Source organism: Conger conger, chromosome 2, assembly GCF_963514075.1.
Source record: "Conger conger chromosome 2, fConCon1.1, whole genome shotgun sequence".
Classification (NCBI taxonomy): domain Eukaryota; kingdom Metazoa; phylum Chordata; class Actinopteri; order Anguilliformes; family Congridae; genus Conger; species Conger conger.
Genome location: NC_083761.1, coordinates 49,394,170 through 49,415,795, shown reverse-complemented (window position 1 = coordinate 49,415,795; position 21,626 = coordinate 49,394,170). Strand labels below are relative to the sequence as shown.

Below are 21,626 nucleotides of genomic sequence, written 5' to 3'. Positions count from 1 at the left end.
TCTTCGGTCTTTTCCATATATTTCAGTGTGACAACTCTGCGGCAAGATAAAAGGATAAAACCATTGTCGGTTCCGAATTAATAGTTAATTAATAAAGTCACAACACTTTACATTTTCAAATATTTAATGTTGCAAGTGCTGTACAAGAGTGACACTGTAGTAAATATTTACACGGATTTAAACAAAACTCAAAACCAAATTAAAACTAGATACAATTTTCAATTAGGATTGAAATGGGAAAATTAGGTTTAACTTCCTTTGGCAATAATCAAAAAATAGTAAAGAAATGCAAATATGAGTACGTTTGTAAACCAATCATTCTCACTTGGAAAAGGAATTACAGAAAAGACAGCATCATTCTTAAAACAATGAACCCATTTACCTTCAAGGTGCAATTGAAAAATATTAAGCATATTCACATTGCTATTCAAACCCCATTGGACACTACTCTTCTTGAGTTGTATTTCAGAAGTCTTGCTTCATATACAGAATCTACACTACATCTGTATGTACAGTCGAACAGAATAGGCTTTTCTTTATGGTTTCCATTTTAACCATTGTTCAAGATGGAACTGAACTAACTGGACAGCGCAGAAAGCATGGTTTCTGTGTTACTGTAATGGAATACACTGCGATATTACACTGACATTCCCAAAACATTTCTGAAGGACAGAGAATGGTAATGTAGCATTGTCAAGTGGAACAGGTTGACTATAGAGACCGATCTGGCTTTTAACCAGTGGAGCAAAGTCAATTTGCACCATCTATTGGCAAACTCCGAGCATTACATCACCAGAGAATACTGCAGAAATATTAAATATTGTAAAACAGCACAATAATAACAGAAAATGACAGCCATCTTGTTGGTAAACATTAAATGAGTCAATCTGTAAAGGTCATGAATGGAATGTGGCTAAAAGGATAGCAGGCAATATAGTCAGTTGGACTACATTTTAGGCCATCCTTTCACAATATCAATATACTCTGAATGTACATGGACCTGGAGTATGGGAATATCAGCAGACATAGGCAGGGTACAGTATCTGGAGTTGAAAGGGAGAACTGGAAAAGGAAAGGAAAAGTGAAAAAGAATTAACAGAAATAGTGCAATAGGGAAGAAAATGAAGAACAGGAGCAATTAAAGGACTTCACAGAATTCTGTGTACAAGGCAACCGGTACATTGTCACACACTCCTGATTTAACTGAATTCAGGGGTTTAATCAATTCACCCAGATTGATTCTATAGCCCCAGAAACATTAGGCTCAGTGAACAATACATATTTCTCCTGCTCTCTTCTTTTCTCCATTTTCTCTCATCTCCGCCATTAGGAAGGGACAGCAGGACAACCAGTTGTTGACCTCCTGACAGAAAAAACAAGAACAGAAATGAATATGCAAAAAACAAACTACACGAGGGGTGCACACCACCAGCAATGTACAGTTAGGCTGCAGTCACATAATATCAATTTACAGTCACCTCAAACTATTGGAACAGCTTTGTTTTTGCAATAAACAGGGCGGCCTGTAGCGTAGTGGTTAAGGTACATGACTGGGACCCGCAAGGTCAGTGGTTCGATCCCCGGTGTAGCCACAATAAGATCCGCACAGCCGTCGGGCCCTTGAGCAAGGCCCTTAAACCTGCATTGCTCCAGGGGAGGATTGCCTCCTGCTTAGTCCAATCAACTGTACGTCGCTCTGGATAAGAGTGTCAGCCAAACCTATTGGAACAGACAGCAATTAAGTAAATAGAAGTAAATAACACTTCATATTTGGTAGCGAAAACTGCTTCAAGCCTGCAAACCATTGACATCACCTAACTGTTGCATTCTTCTTTTATGCTTTTCCAGCAGCCTGTTGCAGTTTTAAGGGTTTTTCCCTTAAATCTCCTCTTCGGGTGGTGAAATGCATGCTCAATTGTGTTGAGGTCTGGTGATTGACTTGGCCAATCTAAAACCTTCCCCTTTTTCCTCGCTAATGAAGTCTCTCTAAACATTCTTGTGTTGGCAGTTTGTTTTGGGTCATCGTCTTGCTGCATGATGAAGTTCCTCCAAATTAGTTTGGACACATTTCCCTGTAAGTTGGCAGACAAAATGTTTTTGTAGAATGTGTTTTATTGATGATGCAACTGATGAATTAAATCGTCAATAAAGATTAGTGAGCCCACTCCAGAAGCAACAACGCAAGCCCAGGCCATGACACTTCCTCCACTGTGCTTCACAGATGAGCACGTATGTTTCGGATCATGAGCAGACCCCGTCTTTCGCCACTTTGGCCTTTCCATCACTTTGGCAGAGATTAATCTTGGTCTCATCACTTCTTTGGAAATTGTAATATTGCTTTCCGATTCTTACTACGGATAAGTGGTTTGCATCTTGCGGTATAGCCTCTATATTGCAGCTCTAGAAGTCTTCTTCCAATGGTTGATTGAGAATTTCCATAGGGCAGGGGTGAAGGTGTTTGCGATGTCACAGACTGAGTATGCCAAACAGGACATTCCTAGTGTTACAAGTTATCCCCAATGCTTGTGCAATGGCTCCGATCTCTTTTCGAAGCTTCAAAATGGCTTGCTTTTCTCCCAAAGACAGCTCTATGGTATTCATGTTGGTTGATCTTTTCTAACACAAATGCAGTCTTCACAGGCAAAACCCAAGGTTAAAACCAAGAGCAGACTAACTATTTTTTGTTTAACCAATCAATCAAATAGGACATCAGGGCAACAAGAAATACCCGTCCGCCACGTTTCAAAACTTCTGCTAACAAATCTAGATAAATATACCAGGAAATAAAAGCTGAAATTCAGATCAATCATCTCATGTACTTCTTTTGACACTCAATTGTCTTGTGTATAGCAAAAACAAAGGAATTGACCTTGCCGTTACAATACTTTGAGGGTAAAGGCTGAAGGTAAATAAACAATAAGCAAGACAATGACAAAACAGTGCCAACACAAAGGACTTCACTAGAGAGAAACAGTAGGTTTTAGATGTCAATCACTAGACCTTAATCCAATTGAGCAGGCATTTCACCTCCTGAAGAGGAGATTAAAGGGAAAAACCGCCAAAACAACCAACTGAAAAAGGCTACAGTAAAAGCCCGGAAAAGCATCACAAAGAAGAATGCTACAGTTGGTGACATTGCAGGCTTTATGCAGTTATTGCAAGCCAGGGATATGCTACCAGATATTAAGTGTCATTTACTTTAATTTACTTAAATACTCTCTGTTCCAATACTTTTGCTCACATAAAAAGTGGGTGGTCTGATATCAAAGGTGCCAAGTACTTTTACACATCTAGGTGTAAATACCAGGAAATAAAAGCTGAAATTCTGAACTCTTGTATCATTATCCCAAGCCCAAATGTATTCAGTGTGTTGCAAAAACAAAGGAATTGGCTTAGCTGTCCAAATACATTGAGGGGACTGCCGCTATACATGCCATGAAGAATAAAAAGCTAATGATTGTATTTTGCTTATTGTGCTATATTACAGAGGTATGTTTTTTTTTTGTTTTTTTTTAATTGAATTTATTTTATTTTTTATCAAATGATAGGCTGAGGTTAATCAATAGGCTTCCAATTAGGTTGCTGAACACATCCGTTTAATTTCATAATGGTTTCCTTAAACTATATCAACCCAATGCAGGTTTGGCTCATTATTTGCTTTGTTTTTTTAATTCTGTATCATGTCCCAGGTGGTTAGTTTTAGTGGCCAGGTGTCCACAATTTCAGCTAGGAGCCTATTGATTAACCACAGTAATTTGATCAGTTATTACTTTATGAAATTACTTGCAATAATAATAATAACTTGCAGAATAAGCACATGTACAGAGGAATCTTACTCTTCATTACATGCATAGTTATTTCTGAAAATGTGGCTTAAGAGGGAAAATAATCCCTTGAAACATGAATAGCATATAATGAAGAAAAATGAACCTCTTATTAAAGTTCTGGTATTCCAAATGCGGTTGGAAGGAAAACCAGCATACACAGGGGGGCCCCCAGGAATGAGTATAAAAAAGCATAAGTTCCGCCCACCCATTTCCTATTGGGGACAGATTAAGCCAACTAGATAATGTTAGATGGTTTTGACCATTCCGTGACAGATAACATTTCTCACAAGCCTGGAGAAATTAGATTAAATTCAATTATCCCAGCTCAAATACATTTAGTTTGCTACATGGCAAGACTAAAATTATACACAAGTAACATTGTACTGACTCCATGCTGTTCTCCAGCTGGTGGACGGTGCGCTTGTCCAGGTAGCGGCAGAAGAGGGACAGCAGATTTGAGGGTAAGAGCAGGGGCTCCACCAGGGAGCACTGAGAGAGCTGCCGGGCCACCTGAAACACAGTCTCGGTCCTGAGAGTACAGGAGAAGGAACCAGATTTGAGAACATATACAAGACTGCAAACTATAGCCTTGGCTACGGTATGAGAACAATATTCAAGTGCCTCACTGGCAAAGAACCTCCTTTAACCATTTTCTGAACAATTATCCTTCCTACAACTGCAGCACACGATTAATGTCAATTAATAAAGGACCGGTTATGAGAAAGTACATTATTTCCAGGAGTAATGACAATAGCTATTGATAGTTGAATTTTATTGAGTGGTGTTCATGTGCCAACAGCAATGTTTACCACTAAGGCTGATTTGTCAGCTGGGGAGGTTTAGCTTTTTATATTAGAGCAAAGAAACTGCTCATGTCAATGGTAGTTTGATTCAAACAAATGATCCATCCAGTCATTGAATAACTACAGGGAATCTCCCTCTTGTGATAACGAGCATCTAGATGGCGCAATTGCTGTGCGAACCGAAAGAACACTGGCTGACATGCGCTTATCCTACCATGTGAGGTCAAGGCAAATTGAGTACTGCATTGCACGCTTCTAAATCTAAAACCGGCTGTTGGCAGGGCAGATCTAGGTCCTAGGAGGCGCCAGGGCACTCTCGACTGTCTCATTTTGTTATAAGGGCGTGTTATTGTAAAAACAATACGATCACCTACTGGATGTGAAATATTTAAATACTATACGAAAACGAGACCCCCTTATGTAGTCTGCAACAGATTCCAATTTCCTAACTTTACACTGACGACACACCACGCATGTTGGATGCATGTCCTGTCGTCATCCCCTTATGCTGGTTCCAAGTGTGAAATTGGATACGTTACATTATACATCGAATGTAACCCCGAGTTTCGCACCGACACTATTCTTGCAGATACCACACGAAGGCAGATTAATAGCGTTCACAGCACTCCGGCAATAAATGAAATAGGTTTAAAAAAAGTTATTCAACTCAATGTCGTCTCCGTTTCCACACTCGGCATCAGCATTACAGGTAGACATGCATTTTAAGCTAGTTCTGATATGTCATGCTACAATGTCATGCTACAATGGCTACGGTATTTACGGTTACAGATTTCAGCACCAAACCGTCGTTTTACGTGGGAAAAATGTGACAATTATTTTTAGCATTTAGAAATGCTAACTTATTCATGCAAGAGCTAGGAAGGGGCATTTGATTACGCAGGTATGGACCGATTTACTAGTAGTCAGCACTTGGAACGTCATTCTCAAAGCATACGATCTCTGAAATAGTGGTGGGGGTATTTAGGAAGACGCGCAGCAACTAGTGATGTCCATAAATCGCAGACTAAGCAGTCAGTCTGAGAGAGTGTTGGAATGTGGTTTGACTAATCAGAATGAACAGCTATTCAGGAGACAGGGGTCCTCAAAGTTGACTCATATTGGGCCATGATTTGTTTTGTGTTATTTTGACAATACAGAAACACTTTTCACCACTGCCGAGTCACCACTTGGCGGACTTCAGACCCAAATAATGGCTTCTCGTTTCCCTACTGCACAGGCCCAGGCTCCAAACATGGCAGCGTCCAAAAACTTAACTTTCAAAACACTTTTCACAAGGCCATGGATAGTCAGTAACATAACAGGCACTTGCTCCATATTTTGTACAGTCTGATTTGAACCTATGAAACAATGAAAAAGTCCAAACCCCACCTTCTGGTCCTCTTGGTTGTCTCAATTAAACCAGGAAAGATCAAATCGAGCACAGAAAAGTATTTGAATCCGAAACAATTATGCATTTGACCCAGATCTAGAGCAATGTTTCACAGTCCAACACAGTCTGCAGTAAGTTTAGCAGCCAGTACATAGAGGACACCGTATTATTGGGAACGCCCACAGGCAGCAAACCCCAGGAAATATATCAACATTACTTTGAGAAACTTTTCCCAACTTAAATTTCTCCTCCAATGTATTCAGTTTACATATGCAATAGTAGGCAAGAAAGTAGTTTGAGACATTGATTTCTGACAGAATGCCCCAGATTTTGAAACCTTGTTAGCTCAAATCTAGGTGACTAACTGCAGAAGGCCTTTAGACACCATTAGTCATTAAATCCACTTGAAATGCATTGCAATTGGACTACAAACATATAGTATAAAGTGGTGACAGATTGAGAACGGCACACCTAAGTGTTGTGCATAAAACAAAAAGCACGGAGGTCTCTCACCATGTCTCAAAATCACCAATGCTTGGCTCCATGGGAACTTCAGAGGACAGCAGTCTCTCCCCTTGAGATAGCAGGGCATAAAGTAGAGAGATCCCAAACTGAGAAGGAAAACACATTAACAGTAACCACAATCTGTAGGGATATTAGCTTCGTAAAATTCATGCATTTCAGTCTTTTTTTCTCCTGATGACATTTACATCTGTGGACTGGTTTCAAACACAGTATAGAGCACATTCAACTCCACTGAATGAAACATTTTCCTACCATGCATCAGGAGATCAGCCACCCAATAAATTAATATAGTGTACAACAGACCCTTGGTTTGTAGTAACCGTGAGTCTAGGATATCGGCTATGAATCAGGACTGCTCCGTTCAGTTGCCCCAAAGTGACCAGACTCAAAACTATTAAGAGACGTCAGATTACGCTTTGAAATAAGCCAGTGGAAACTACTTAGGCAATGCTGAAGAAAGAATGGAGTCGTCCAGGTGTTCCAACCCCTTGAGTTGCACCGTCCTCAAATATTAGCTTTCCTTTACATTTAAAACCCCCCCCCCCCATTGAGCAGAACAGACCTTGTTTTGACAGGCCAGTGAAAGTTGGGACTCTTTGGTTTCAGGTGATTTAGATGTGAAATTCCGGAGCACCCCGATAAGCTGACTAAACGACAGCCGTCCAATCACAGTGCACAGGGATGGATACAGCACTGGGAGTGCCTGGTGAGAAGGAAAATAAAATAAAATCACATAAAACGGCACATTTATACAGCAATCAATCTCCTCCCTCCTCCCTCCTCCCTCCTCCCTCCTCCCTCCTCCCTCCTCCCTCCCCCCCCCCCCCCCCCTCCCCACACACACTTAAATATTTGGGAGCAAAATGATTAATTTGTAGTAATATTAAAATTTGGTTAAATAAAGAGTAATCTGATATATCCTGGCGCTGTGGCTGTTTAATGGAACTGGAGAGAAATGAGTCACAGACCCTTAGCTTTGCAAACCTTTACTCCATGTCCAGGAGAGGGTTTCGAGCCAATTATTTTCTGGTTATAAACTTTAGGGGCAGGTACAGCATCATAAATCCTGTCAAATTTATAGAAAAATGACTAGGGTACTAGAGAAAAATCTTAAAACATGTCTTATTTAGAATATGAAACTATTATAATGACATCTTAGTTCTGATTACAGACCGCTACAAAAATCTTAGAATTTGTCATTTCCGATCATCACCCACCCCTCGAAGCTAGCTGCCCAGCCATTTTTGTGGTCAAAAAAGTTATCTTGGAACAGAAAACATTTGAAGCAGGATTTGCAAACTGCAGTGTGATGAGAAGCAGGGGTTGAAATAACGTTCTTCTAAGGACATGATCCCATGTGATTATCAGCACATGGAGGCCATGACCAGCATTCTGACACACAGGTGATTGGGCATTCAACATTTGGACACATTGACACTGACCTCGTCTGTGTCTCTGCTCATCAGGACTGAGAGGTGCGACGTAACAATGCTCAGAATGTGCAGTGCAGCCTCTTGAGACAGGAAGGGGATGAGCCGAGCCAGCAGTCGCTTCCCTTTGGACACCAGGAGACAAGGCAAGAATTCCTCTCCCGACTCTCTGAGCAGAAGCAGAACCCAAAAAGCACCAAATCAGAAGACCGAGGCAGCAGCTGGGTATGAAAAGACTTGGGGGGGGCACCAACCAGTTGGCACCAACTCTCACTGACCACAGGTAGGTGAAGACAAGGAACTCCAGAGGGCAGCAGGACTCACAGAGCAACAGGGTGCTGCATTTGTCTGTAGATCAGCTCCACTCGTCTCTGCATCTTCTCCCTCAGCCTGCCCCTCTCGCCCTCGCTGAACACCGCGGCCCTCCTCCTCTCACCCTCCTCCACTTCCAGCAGGGTCATGAACAGCTGAGTGGAGATGCACGGTGTTCAGTACACTGCCAGTGCGGCGCAGTAACTCTTCATAAGGGGAGGAAAAATTACCTTTTCCAAGTTGTGAAGAACGGCTAGTCTCTGTTGTCTGGTGTCTTTTTGTTCCTGTTGAGACATGCACACTCAACGCTGCAACATTGACCAAATTAAATTCAACCTTGGTTGACCCCCACCAATAAGAGCACTCCCATGGATATAATTTGTTGCTAGTGTTAATACTCCCTCTGTGCTGGGAAACATATTGATCAAATTGAGCCTATAGTGTGCTGGCCGGACCATAATGCTCCCAAGTACACTCAATTAACGAGAGATGTAACCTAAAGTGAGTGCTGTGGGCCTAATGGAAAAAGGAAAAACTAAAGGGTACGGGACACATCTACAATTACCACAGGGGATTCACCTTGGTTGTAAGACCACCCCCCCCATCATCCTCGCCAGGGCCAGCCAAAAGAAACAAAATAAAAACCGACAGGCTATTAAGACAGTGTAGGATATTAAGACTGTAATACTATGTCCGGTAACCTTCCCTTGTAGTCACTGACCGGTATCTAGCAACGACGCGTGGCAAGAATAAACAGTTATCCCCAAAGCAGCATTACTGACTGTCGTCAGCACAACCCAATGTTAGTTCATGTTCACCTCTCAAAAAAGAATTAGGAGGCCAACCTCAATCACCTGTGGAACAGAGGCGTGTCCCGCTGCAGCAAGTGCCAAAACAAAAATAAAAATATCAGTGTGTGTGTAATTCCTAGTAGTAACACTAGCCACTATAGACTCCAAGCTTACACATTAAACCATGGAGGGACTTAGCTTACCAAGCATTCCAAATGACTGTGGGGATTTCTACATGCCTGCACAGTGTCTTGGAATTTCCCCAAAAAGGTCAATTTTCTGTGTTACAATGAAAAAGACATATTCCCAATCTCAACAAATATTAGCAAGTTGGACATTTCACCTCTTCTGGACAGTGTGCATGAACAGCATCGATTGCTCGCCGTGGGGAGAAACAAGTTGACACAGCCACTTGTCCCAAAGAGCCTTCAATGTGTACAACTGAAAAAAGAATGCTGTAGTTCCATATTCATTCATACACTTGCACATCTCCACACAATTGCAAAAATGGAAAGTAAAAAAATCGGGGTAAGGAAATGGGAAAGCAGGGGCAGACCTGGGGTATAAGAATCGGTCTTGGTGACATAAGGGGTGGTGAGCTTTGGGGGTTCCCTCTTTGCCCGGTCTCCCAGCAGTTCCTCCTCTGCCAGCTTGGCTTCCATTCGGTGGTAGTACTCCTGAGAATGATAGGTTGGAAAATGACCTGGACCTTTGGCTGATGCCTTACATACATAATTTTTGTAGTGGGGGCGTCATGGCTCAGGCAGTAAGAGCAGTCGTCTGGCAGTCGGAGGGTTGCCGGTTCGATCCCCCACCCGGGCTGTGTCGAAGTGTCCCTGAGCAAGACACCTAACCCCCAAATACTACTGACGAGCTGGTCGGCGCCTTGCATGGCAGCCAATCGCTGTCGGTGTGTGAGTGTGTGTATGAATGGGAGAATGAGAAGCATCAATTGTACAGCGATTTGGATAAAGGCGCTATATAAATGCCAACCATTTACCATTTGTATATTTCACACCTTTTGGCTCAATGTGAGATACATCTCAACCTGCAATTGTCAGGCCCCAACAGCAGCTTGAGAACAGGCACTTCAATATTTTTGCATAGTTCTGCTTTACCTGTGCTATTGGTTGAATTATAGTAGCAACAGACTATAACAACAACTGTTACAGGTGTCAAACATCTATTCCTGTTTAGAGACTGTTCCCATGTGCAGACATGCCCACGGTCTGATAATTAATCTGGACCATGAGCGAGCCATCAGCCCAGCAGGGCAGCACACAGTTACTGCTGAGAGCATGTGGTAGACTAAAGTCTGCTAATTTGACAGTGGAGGCTGCAGCAATGATCTAGGCTTATGAATAGGACTGGGAATTCCAACAGAACAAAGAAGAAAATATTTTAAATGTGTAGATCTTCTGAAGGTAACAGTACCTGGTAGTAATAATCATCCAAGTGTGGGTTCTCACTCTGAAGCTGAATCATCTGCAGTCTGATAATCCACTCCTTCTCCTTCAAAGACATGAGCTGACTATGAGGGTCCCAGCTCTCAGTCTTTCTGGAGAATGAGACATGTGGGGGGGGGGTAATGGTAATTTGATTATACACACAGCTCAATAATGAGAACGCGTTATAACGACACATTTTCACCATCATACACTGCTACCATATACACTCAGTTAGTACTGAGGTATATCAGACATTTGTTTTCTGCTGCTGTAGCCTATCCACAGAGGTTTGACGGATTGTGTGTTCAGAGATGCTCTTCTGCGTACCACTGTTGTAATGTGTGGTTATTTGCATTACTGTCACCTTCCAGTCAACTTCGACCAGTCTGGCCCTTCTCTGACCTCTGAAATTTACATTTTGCCCACATAACAGCAGCTCACCCTTGACCACATCCGCATGCTTTTGTGCATTTAGTTGCTGGCACGATTCAATATTTGCATGAACAAGCTGGTGCACAGGACTACCAAAAAGTGCTCACTGAGTGTATGTTGGTAGCATAGTGTGAGCGAGATCAGAGCACGCTGGCATTTGGACATATCACTGAACATTAATAGTGCACTGAACTCAAGAGCTATTTTTACACTGAACAAAATCCAGCTGGACCAAATTCAATCCATACTGCCAATAAAAACACAGGAAGGGCCAGCCCTGTGAGAGGCATAAATGGCTGTCAATCACCTGTGACCTCTCTGTTGACGCTGGCTTAGAAGCCGTCGGTGCTGGGGGTGGAGCTGTGTCACGTGACCTGGAAATCTGTAGAGGTGGGAGGGTAAGATCATCCGCACATTCACAGACCACAAATATGAACGGAGGAAGGATTGTTTTTGTGTGTCAGTATCAGGTAACTGAGGAGACACGGTACATTAAAAATCAGACATGGGACAATGTTGCATGTGGTATAAAATAATTTGCAGCAAAACACTGAGAAAGAGAGTGGGGGGTGGTGTTACTTTGATAGAACATACCTAAATCTCTGCACAGGATTGGCAGAGGGGCTATAGAATGGGGCAGGGGTTGGAGAGTGGGCTCCAAACCTCAGTTGCATCATTTTCGGGGTGAAGGCCTGTGAGACAGGAGGTCTGGGGAACGAGGATGGGGAGCGCAAGCTTCCAGACTGAGAAGCACACAACGCAAACACATGCATGAATAAGCATGAAAAATGCATAACCTTACTACAGGAAGCAATTAGACTGACGTGCAATATAGTAAGGATATGAACATAAAGCTCAGTGCTGCTAGTACTACCAGAGGCAACAATAACAAAATCAAATTAAGCATTACATTTTTTACATTAATGGCATAAGGCAGACACTCTTATCCAGAGCGATGTAAAGTTAATTAGAGCAGGAGACAATCCTCCCCTGGAGCAATGCAGGGTTAAGAGCCTTGCTCGAGGGCTGTGTGGATCTTATTGTGGCTACACCGGGGATCGAACCACCAACTGAGCGGGTCCCAGTCATGTACATTAACCACTACGTTACAGGCTGCCCTGAAGCAAATGGAAGACAAAGAGTAGGGGCAAACAATCTTAGATTACAGATTATTCACCTGCCCATACTGCTGCTGAGGATGGACAGGTGAGCGAGGCATCATGGGATTCATCTGCATCTTGGGAGACAGAAATTTTAAAATTGCCACCTAGTGATGGACAAAAACTAAGAAATACAATGGAAAATTGGATACTACCGGTTACCAAAAAACCAACACAATACTTGAGACAGATATCTTTGTCCAAAAGGCCTCGTTGGGAGTTGCCCTTGTCGCTTGCCTGGCCCAGCCCCTCTGAATGCTGGGAAAGGACGCTGAAGAGGCGACAGGAAGTCCAGAGTGGTAGGCAAGATTCTGCCTGGAGCGGGTCGATCAATGACACCGACAATAGCCTTGTCCTAAGAAGATTACACAGTTATTAAACTATCCATGTATTCGATTTAGTCAGGAATCTTAGAGAGTGTTTGAATACACACACATTTCACTATTCGTGAACTACAAGGCAGGTGCTTTACCTGTAGTATAGATCCTGGAACACATCTCTGAGTGCCATAGGATGACAACACCCACTGACAGAGAAGGGGACATTTTAGCAGTTAATAGTAAGGTAGGTGCTTACTGCCATAGAAAACTACTGCTTCACAATATGCGTCTCAATTAATCATCTACAAATTTTTAAAAATGTAATGTTCATGGCTGTTCATGTTCATCTTCTTAGTTAAACATGCTCCAGGCCCATTTCTTCAGTGACTTTCTATGACTTACTGGCTATGTGTCATTCATAGCATTTATCTTCTGACAATGCATAATGATATCATGTACAATTTAAAACCACCAAATTTGTGCGGTTGCAATTGTAGTGGAAACAACTGTAAGCTGACCAAGATGATGATAGACAGGGGAGGATTCAAGCACTACTCAACCACTATTCAGCTGGAAAGTGAATTTAAAAAAATCAAATTACTACCCTCTACACCAGACATACATTTGCTAATGTCAGAAGTCTGGTGCTCCACTGATTCTGTTGAAAGTGGGACATTGTAGTTGGTCTTTAAACTAGTCCAGGTCCATTAAAGTCTAAAACAGGGCTTATAGGGAGCAGATAACTAATCACAAGTATTTTAACAAGGTGTAAACACAGATTAACATCTATACAACTTGAAATTGAATTTGAAGTGGCCGACTGAATGGCAATTTCCTGTAAACTCATCTACCTCTTCCTTCACCTCTGCCCATTGTATCATTATCCTGATAGAACGTCACTCATGTTGTTTCTCTAAAAACAATTATGCATTATCATCTTACAAAAGTTACAGTTTACGGCAAGAGCAAGCATGCAATCATTTTTTAAAGCCACAAAAGATCACAGCCCATTGATGCACCCCTTGCAGCTGCAGTGCATTTTATTTTTATTCTATAAAATAGATTTGCGAATGTTACAGCACAGCACGCTGCTAGGTTTTAAGTTTATTTAGTTCACTGATTCACCCCAAGAGACATTTCCATGTAGACAGAAATTCAGTATGAAAACGAATGTGACTCACAGCATCCGAGTCCTTATCCTGCCAAGAGGAGCTGGTGCCACTGTCCACTATTGCACTGTCCAGACTCTAGGAAATCACACAGCGATATGAAAAAAGTTTAATACAGTTTTAAGTGCCTATAATGACCAGAAGCAGGTAGTTCTTCTCAGTAATTCTTTTAGTGGTGGGTCAAGCTTGGTCAGGTTTACCTTCAAGCTGGGCCTTCCTTCCACAGTCCTCATTACAGCTGGGTCATCAAACATTTTCCCCCTCCCTCCAAGACGGTCCTTGTCCCCCCTTTCCCTTGACTGCATCCCTGACCAGGCCTGTGGCTGAATTTGAGGATGAGGTCCACGTTTTGGGAGGGAGGGGGAGCTGGGAGTGCAAGGACGTGGTGAAGGTGGTGTTGGTGACTTGTCTCCACAGAAGAGCAAGAGATCAGTTGGATCTCCTTCTGCGTCTTCCACAGCCATGTCAAGATCTAGATAAAACATGTTTTAATTTAGATCCAAGGTTAAGCTATCCTTTGACTCATTTGCAAATTCCATGTACAAATTCCAAGTTCCAAAACAGTTGGCGCAAATAGTTAATTCAGCACAGACAATCCCCCCCCCCCCCCCCATTCCCTGCATACCTAGTCCAAAAGTCTCTTCATTGTACAGATCTATTTCCTCATCTTCTTCAGCCATCTCCTGTAGATCACATTCTTCAACTCCACCTCCATCCTCATCCTCACTCCATTTTCCCCCATCCTCAGGCCACTCTGAGTGGGGATTACCACCCCCTGGGATTTCCACCCCCTGGAAAGAGACATGCTAATGAGCATAATAAGAGAAACATGCTATAGCAAATTAATGCGAACAAAATGCCAGCTCTAAATGGTTACTGGCTAAAGTCTGAAACATTACATTGCTACATTTCCCATCAACAATGGCAGCGGACATCTCTAACGCGAAACCGTATCACTACAAGACAAATTGAAAACGAGGAAAAGATTAGGAGAAACGAACAGAAAATATCCAACCATTTAAGTTTGTACATTCGGTAAGACAGCGAAAACGTAAACGTAGGCTACTTTGATTCAGGTGTGTTTGGTAGGTCTGCAAACAGACAAGACACATATTCAAACTATTTTTCTTCAGATGGTTTAAAAAAAACAAACAAAAAAACAAAAACATTACACCTAGCCTGTTTATGCTCGTTAGTAGTCAGGCTTAGAACTCAATGGAGAATATACAAAACTGTATCTCAAATTACATGCAAGATATACTTTCTTAAGATAAAATAATTCTGAAAACCTTTCAGGCAACGTTACCGTACTGACCTGGACTGAATTACTCATTAATTCCGAAAATATTTTAAAGCTCCTTCTAAGTAAGTCGTTAGCTATTCAGCTGACCTTGGAAACAGGCGCCGCGTTCTCAACACCCTTTTTAAATTTACCGCACCTGCGCCACGCGTGAGAAGCCTGACTTGGAAAGGTGACATGCGCATTAAGGAAGCACTATTCCACATGATCAGTGTGCTGCTTATCTTTGCTGAACAGTGCTAATAATCATAGCCCAGATGTAGATTCCGATGCGAGGGTCCTGGGCCCTTCGATTTTTTATGAATGTGTTCAGAAGCTACTTTTTTCAAATCGATCTGGTGACCTGGCCTGTGACAAATTTATTACTTCAGCAAAAGGCGGGAGAATAGGAAGGAAATTTGAGTGATCTGATTGGTTGTGAAAAATTGTGAAAATAAGATGTCAGTTATTGTCAAAGTTGTCATTTTTATCAGCCAGAATAAGTCCGTGGCTCTCAGGCTTCCAGAAAGGTACGCCGCCAGCAGTATGGCTCAGTAATGATTTAAAACACTAAACCCATATGCAAATAGACCATGACCTACAATTTTACACCATGTCTGATCAATTTAGCTACTTACTTGAATCATCCAGCTGCTGCTAGTTCGCTAGCTGTGCAGGCTAAGTCAACGTTAGTCACATCATTCGTTTTGGTAGTCGAGGCTATCAAAACATTGTTCAACCAAAATAATTCTTAGTCTGGTATACGAATTGAACATGTCAAGGCCATATATTAGCTATTTGTCAAAATTACGTGGTCTTATGTCCTTGTGAGTTTTCGTTAACATTACGTAACGTTAAGTGTAAACTTGGGACAGTGGGCCCTTAACTTAGTTTACATGCGCTAAATTTAGCTAGGTCGTCTAACCTTAGGTTTTTTTGTCGGTTAGCTGAAGAAGCGATTTACATTTTACCGTTAGCTAGACTAGTTACACTATAAAAAAATATATATATCACTTTGCGGCTGATTTTAAAGGTGCCATGGCTAGTTAATGGGAACTGTTGATAATGTTTGTAAGGTAAGCCAGGCTAACGAAGTGGAAGACGGCACGATCAAGGCTTGGTTCTGTAACTTGGTTCTGTAACGGGCTAGTTAAGTACTGTACCCAGGGATGGGAAGGGGATTGAGAATTAAACTTTCTCAGATCCTATTCGTTTTCGTGTTTGTGTTTTTGAGTGAGGTTTTGAAATCCTCAATAAGGGCGCACACTTGTATAAGACCGGGCTGGTGTGTTTTTACCATGACTCAAGATTACCTGACTGCGTCAAGGTTCCTATGAATTATTAATGAACCTTCCAAACTCATCCTACAAAATAACTTTTTTTTAAAATAAGTAAAAAAAAACAACCTCCCATCCCTCAATGCGCACTCAAGAACTATTCATGAATCTACCAAACTTGTTCTGCGAAACAATGTATCCTGTGGGGGATATCCATCCATCCATCCATTATCTTAACCCACTTATCCTGAACAGGGTCGCAGGGGGGCTGGAGCCTATCCCAGCATACATTGGGCGAAAGGCAGGAATACACCCTGGACAGGTCGCCAGTCCATCGCAGGGCACACACACCATTCACTCACACACTCATACACTCACACACTCACACACTCACACACTCACACCTATGGGCAATTTAGACTCTCCAATCAGCCTAACCTGCATGTCTTTGGACTGTGGGAGGAAACTGGAGTACCCTGAGGAAACCCACGCAGACACGGGGAGAACATGCAAGCTCCGCACAGAGAGGCCCCGGCCGACGGGGATTCAAACCCAAGACCTCCTTGCTGTGAGGCGGCAGTGCTACCCACTGCACCATCCGTGCCGCCCTCCGTGGGGGATATTTCTATTTAAGTTGTCTTCGCACTCCTGAAAATAATCCCCTGTGTTTCCCGTGCTTCTTTGGTGTGGCAAGTGTTTATATGTGAAAATAAATAAATAAATGAAAGAAATCATCAACAGTCTGAAAGTAGTACCACTCAGACATGCATGGTAGCACTGCCAACCATATCTTTTTGTTTTATTGTATAAATAAACACGTTTGCTATGAACGCTTTTACAGTTGTAAGATCCTTCCTTTGTGACTTGGTTGTATTAATGGGATACGTTGTTTTACTGTTTTCTGTTGGGCTTGATGCCTTCATGTCAAATTTGACCTTATAGCCTTTGATTGCTTGGTGCCCTATTAAATTTAGCCTTTGCCAAAGTGGCTTTTCTATGAAAATGATTAAATCCAATCCCTGTTAGGCTTTTTGACCATTTTACGGCCAGTAAAGAATATTTCAGATATTTAAAGAAGTTTTTGACAACCATACAGCATTACAGTGGCCAATAGGCACTTTAGGTAGTTTGAGAATATGCAACTCAAAGTTCAGTTTGCATAGTGACATTATCCTTCCAGAGTTTATACATGTGGACAGATTTCTTCAATTGCATTCATTCACAATTCTAAAAATCTTTATCTTTGTTGTCTTTCCTTCTAAGGTTGTATGCACCATACAAAATACTTCCAATCAAAAGTCATATTGAATGTACATGTACAATAATTAGGTAATACACACATACAACTTGTGGACGCATAAATGTAGAAGCTAGTTTTGAGTTACTTAAAGTGTACAATCTTGCCACAAACCTCAAGAGAATAGTTGTTACATACTAAACACGTGCTTCTTTGTCGTTTACTCTACCCTCACTCTCCCCCATCTCTACCCTTCTCTACCCTTCCCTTCTATCTCCCTTTCAGTTGTGCCCGTCCATGCTCTGGGACCAAATATAAACTGCAAGTTTCTTGGCTGACATACAGATTTTCGTGGGGAGGAGCATTAGCATTCAGTTCAAAACAGCCTGAAGGACAAACGGACAGTGGTGGAGAAAGAGACTAATCCAAGAGACATACGGACAAAGAGTATACGAAGGCCCAAGAATAAGATTGGATAGAGGTTGGTGTTGACTTGGTCTAAAACAAATTTGAAACTTAATTGAGGTGGGTAGAGTATGTGGATAATTATGTTTTATTATCTTTAGGTCTTGAAACAACGGTGCTAAAGTTGTGTTTGTGTCTACAGTTTGAAAGCAATACAGATGAGCAATATTTACCTTTAAATTGTGTTTATTTGGACATCCTCAACAAAACACCACTGTCTGTGGTGAGATTCTGGTCAAAATTATTAATGTAAGTGTCATTATTATGACAGTGGGATGTGGAGCCACGAATGTTCCAATTACTATGTACTCTGCTGAGACTGTTAAAATAGCAATAGCTGATGTATGGTGAGCATTCTGGTGTAAAATGTCTGCTCTATTGTACAATGGGGTGCAAAGTTTCCGGCACCCCTGGACAAAAAGCTGCTTACAATTAATATCTAAGTGAACAGAAGCGAACCTGACCTCTAAATGGTACAAAGTTAAACATGACAGATTACTTCAAATTTTAAAGCAAGATTACTTTTATTAGAAGTTTTTACAGTTTCAAAATAATAAAAAAGGTAAAAGGCACTGTGCAAAAGTTTGGGAACTCTGTCAGTTAGTACTGTACTTTGTAGCCTAGTACTTTGAAAATCCTCCTCGGGCAACTGTAATAGCTGCAAACACTTCCTGTTACCAGCTAAGAGTCTTTAAATTTTTCCCCCTTATTCCTGGCAGAACACCTCGAGCTCAGAAATATTCTTCGGCCTCCTTGCATGTACAGCATGTTTGAGATCTCTCCACAGATTTTCAATAATATTCAAGTCTGGGGACTGTGGTGGCCATTCCAAAACCTTCATCCGTCTTTCCTGGAGGTATTCATGGTTGATTTTTAGGTATGCTTTCGATTATTGTCTTGCTGGAATACCCAACCTCTCGTTAACTTCAATGTCTGGACTGACCTTTGAACATGACCTTTGAACATTTAAAATCTGCACAAAGGTCTCAAGTTTAACTCTGTGCCATTTAGGTTTGTTTTCGATCACATACAGATTTATTGTAATAGACTAGGGGGGGCCAACTTTGTGCGCCCCACTGTATATCACCTAGGTGAGTGCTACGCTTTGGTGGGGGTTTAGGAGAGTTTCCCGCATTCATCAGTGCTTTCAGAGCATGAGATGAAAGGTGCTCGAGAAGTGCAATTTATTATTGTTTTTGTTGCACATTATACTGTCATAAGCTTATCTTTTCTCCACAATCAAGGAAAATGGCTCTGGTTTCCACAACAGCTCTGGTTCGCAGGGCCTTTGCTTCAGCTGCCGCAGGGGGCCACGGGGGCCATGAGGGTTCAGGTCTGTCTAAGTTTTCATAATAACACTGTGACAGTTTCTGCTGTGGTTTTTTGGTTTCTGTCTTTGCCTCTTTCATGCGTACCTTGGTGTTTTGCTTATGACGGTTTCGATTTATCATTGACTGAAGTGCGTGGAAAGTTGGCATCGTATCGCTTCCTTAGTGGGGTGCTTATGCACAGTTGCACCCTGTGCAACCAGCCATATTAGTAGAGTATTAACTTCTCTATCTATCAAGGTCTGCATTATTCCATGTGCTGCAGTCATACCTACAAGTGCACTACTGTTCAAAAGCTTGGGGTCACCTTGTCTTTTTCTGCTTTTTGTGATTTAATATTTTATACCATACATGGTCAAAGCGTAGACTCAAGACCTTTTAGTCATCAAGGGTCCAAGGTATCAAATGAGCCTCAAACCACTGCTACTGTCAGATATGCAGTAGATGCTACAAGAATAGTTTCTCCTGAATATTTTTTCCATTGAGTTCAATAATAAAATGTGTCAGCCAAAGCAATTCTTGTAGTATCTTCTGCATATCTGGCAGCAGAATGATGGTTTGAGGCTCATTTGATACCCTGGACCCTTGATGACTTTAAGCCATTTAGCCAACAAATGTGTTCCATACTGTATGAGCATAATTTACAACTGAATCTAGTCAATTCCCGTTGAGATCCATTCAAATGCAAAGAGTTTTAGTATCCCTTGTAGGACAACCTGAAAATAAGATATCCAGATGCTGATGATGTCGATAGGTCACAGATACAAACCAAATACGAAACATTTTTTTCACATGATGTTAATTTGCCTCAAACATTGAAATGGGGGACTACATGTAAAAAGTGCTGTAATCACTACATTTTATACAGATTGTATAAAAATAACATTTCATAAAAGCTCTGAGTCTGCGCTCTGAACACGTATGAATTGTTTGATTACAAACAGAAAATAAAATATTAAAAAGACAAAGCAGAAAAATACATGGTGACTCCAAGCCTTTGAACAGTAGTGTGCGTGGCTGTTTTGGGCATTATCTCTCACAACAGTGAAGACCTGGAAGACTCTGTCCTTTGTGGTGGCGCTGCCTGGAGTGGCTGTCTGCATGGTGAACGCCTGGATGAAGATGCAGCACGGCAGTCACGCTTCAACCGCTGAGTTCGTCCCCTACCCACACCTCCGCATCCGCACCAAGGTAATATATGTACAGAATATGAACGTCCTGAGGCCCGTCAGGACGTCAATATGTTTATTTTATTCCTCACAATATAAAATCAGTATTTATGTTCATTTTAGTTTTAGTTTTTGGTTTTTTGTAAAATTATATGGAACTAGATGAGAGTATCATAGGCATTTGTTCTAAATTGAGACGATGGCTATGATTACTACTGGTTCTGTTCTGTCGCTGTTCTGTTCAAAAAGAGTCATCCATTATGTTTGTGTTTGTAATGACATTAATTGCTACGAAATGCATCTGATTTTCCCCTAATATTTCTCCACCACCAACACCAAAGAACTCGTCATCAAAAGAGTAAGAGGAAACAAGAGTGAGAACATTTGTAGATAGATGGATGACTTGTAGGGACAGGCTATGTACGGACCATCTTACTATGTGGTGCTCTTTCTGTTGCACACAAACTGTAAAAAATGGGCTCTGTCCACTTTATAGTTAAGGTGTGCACTTGAAATGTGTAAGATGGATGAACGGGTTGGTGGGTGGCTGAGTGGGGGCAGCACTGGTAGCCAACATCACATGAAAAAAGTTATTTATATATGCAGTTTTGTTGTCAAAAGCAAATTGTATACTCAAAATAACTGGTGATTTTTACATGGTAATTTATATTTAGATGAATTTGATGTCTAATCTTTGCTCTTTATGCATGAAAATTACATTGAGTATTGTGGGCTAGTATCTGGGCTAATTGTTTTGGCTAGTACCAAAAAGTTCCTCTCCTGGGTATTAGTGTTCAGCCCCTCCATGTGTCTTTTACATATTGAAGCTGATTGTGTAGAAAATGTAGGGCCTATATTGCTCTATATCAGTCTTAACTCTATCCCTTTCTTTTTCTCATTCAAACAGCCCTTCCCATGGGGAGACGGCAATCACAGTCTTTTCCACAACCCCCACACGAATGCCCTGCCCACTGGCTATGAGGAATCCCATCACTGAGCTCACTGAGCCACTTGTCAGGGCTGTCATGAACTATGTATAGTAGCTACTGCATAGTAGACTGTGACCTGACTTGACCTACTGACTGCTCAATGTTGGTTTGTTTCATCTGATATATAAAGTTGAGTTTTACAGGAATGTATTGTGCTTTCATTGATTCGTACACATTATCTCAGCATTGTATGCCTTGCAATTTCCCACTAGTTGTATGCTATCACGTTTTGACAGTTCCCATTTGAACTGGTGTTTTGGTGTTCCTTTCAGAGA

At 41.6% G+C, this 21,626-nt stretch overlaps 2 protein-coding genes across 6 annotated transcripts; one reads left to right on the top strand and one right to left on the bottom strand.

Annotated features, from left to right (window-relative positions):
* Positions 1-106: 106 nt before the first annotated feature.
* Positions 107-15,049, bottom strand: patl2 (PAT1 homolog 2). Of its 4 annotated transcripts, none has more exons than XM_061230775.1 (19): positions 14,923-15,049; positions 14,233-14,398; positions 13,808-14,079; positions 13,620-13,685; positions 12,591-12,644; positions 12,300-12,473; positions 12,136-12,195; positions 11,553-11,701; positions 11,266-11,340; positions 10,513-10,636; positions 9,635-9,755; positions 9,422-9,519; positions 8,518-8,571; positions 8,300-8,442; positions 7,988-8,144; positions 7,108-7,248; positions 6,534-6,594; positions 4,216-4,356; positions 107-1,363 (listed from the first exon to the last, which is right to left on the bottom strand). In XM_061230775.1, exons 1-19 carry the CDS (start codon positions 14,938-14,940, stop codon positions 1,242-1,244), a joined length of 2,196 nt encoding a protein of 731 aa, XP_061086759.1. In that variant the 5' UTR covers positions 14,941-15,049; the 3' UTR covers positions 107-1,241. The 4 variants fall into 4 exon arrangements, with proteins under 4 accessions (XP_061086759.1, XP_061086758.1, XP_061086760.1 ...); XM_061230774.1 differs by having other exon boundaries at positions 14,233-14,413; positions 14,923-15,031; XM_061230776.1 differs by having other exon boundaries at positions 6,534-6,631; positions 14,233-14,413; positions 14,923-15,029.
* A 307-nt stretch (positions 15,050-15,356) lies between these two features.
* On the top strand, positions 15,357-21,497 carry LOC133121565 (cytochrome c oxidase subunit 6A, mitochondrial-like). Of its 2 annotated transcripts, none has more exons than XM_061230833.1 (5): positions 15,357-15,416; positions 17,686-17,925; positions 19,110-19,198; positions 20,239-20,384; positions 21,270-21,497. In XM_061230833.1, exons 3-5 carry the CDS (start codon positions 19,114-19,116, stop codon positions 21,357-21,359), a joined length of 321 nt encoding a protein of 106 aa, XP_061086817.1. In that variant the 5' UTR covers positions 15,357-15,416; positions 17,686-17,925; positions 19,110-19,113; the 3' UTR covers positions 21,360-21,497. The 2 variants fall into 2 exon arrangements, with proteins under 2 accessions (XP_061086817.1, XP_061086816.1); XM_061230832.1 differs by having other exon boundaries at positions 15,363-15,416; positions 17,686-17,881.
* Positions 21,498-21,626: the final 129 nt, after the last annotated feature.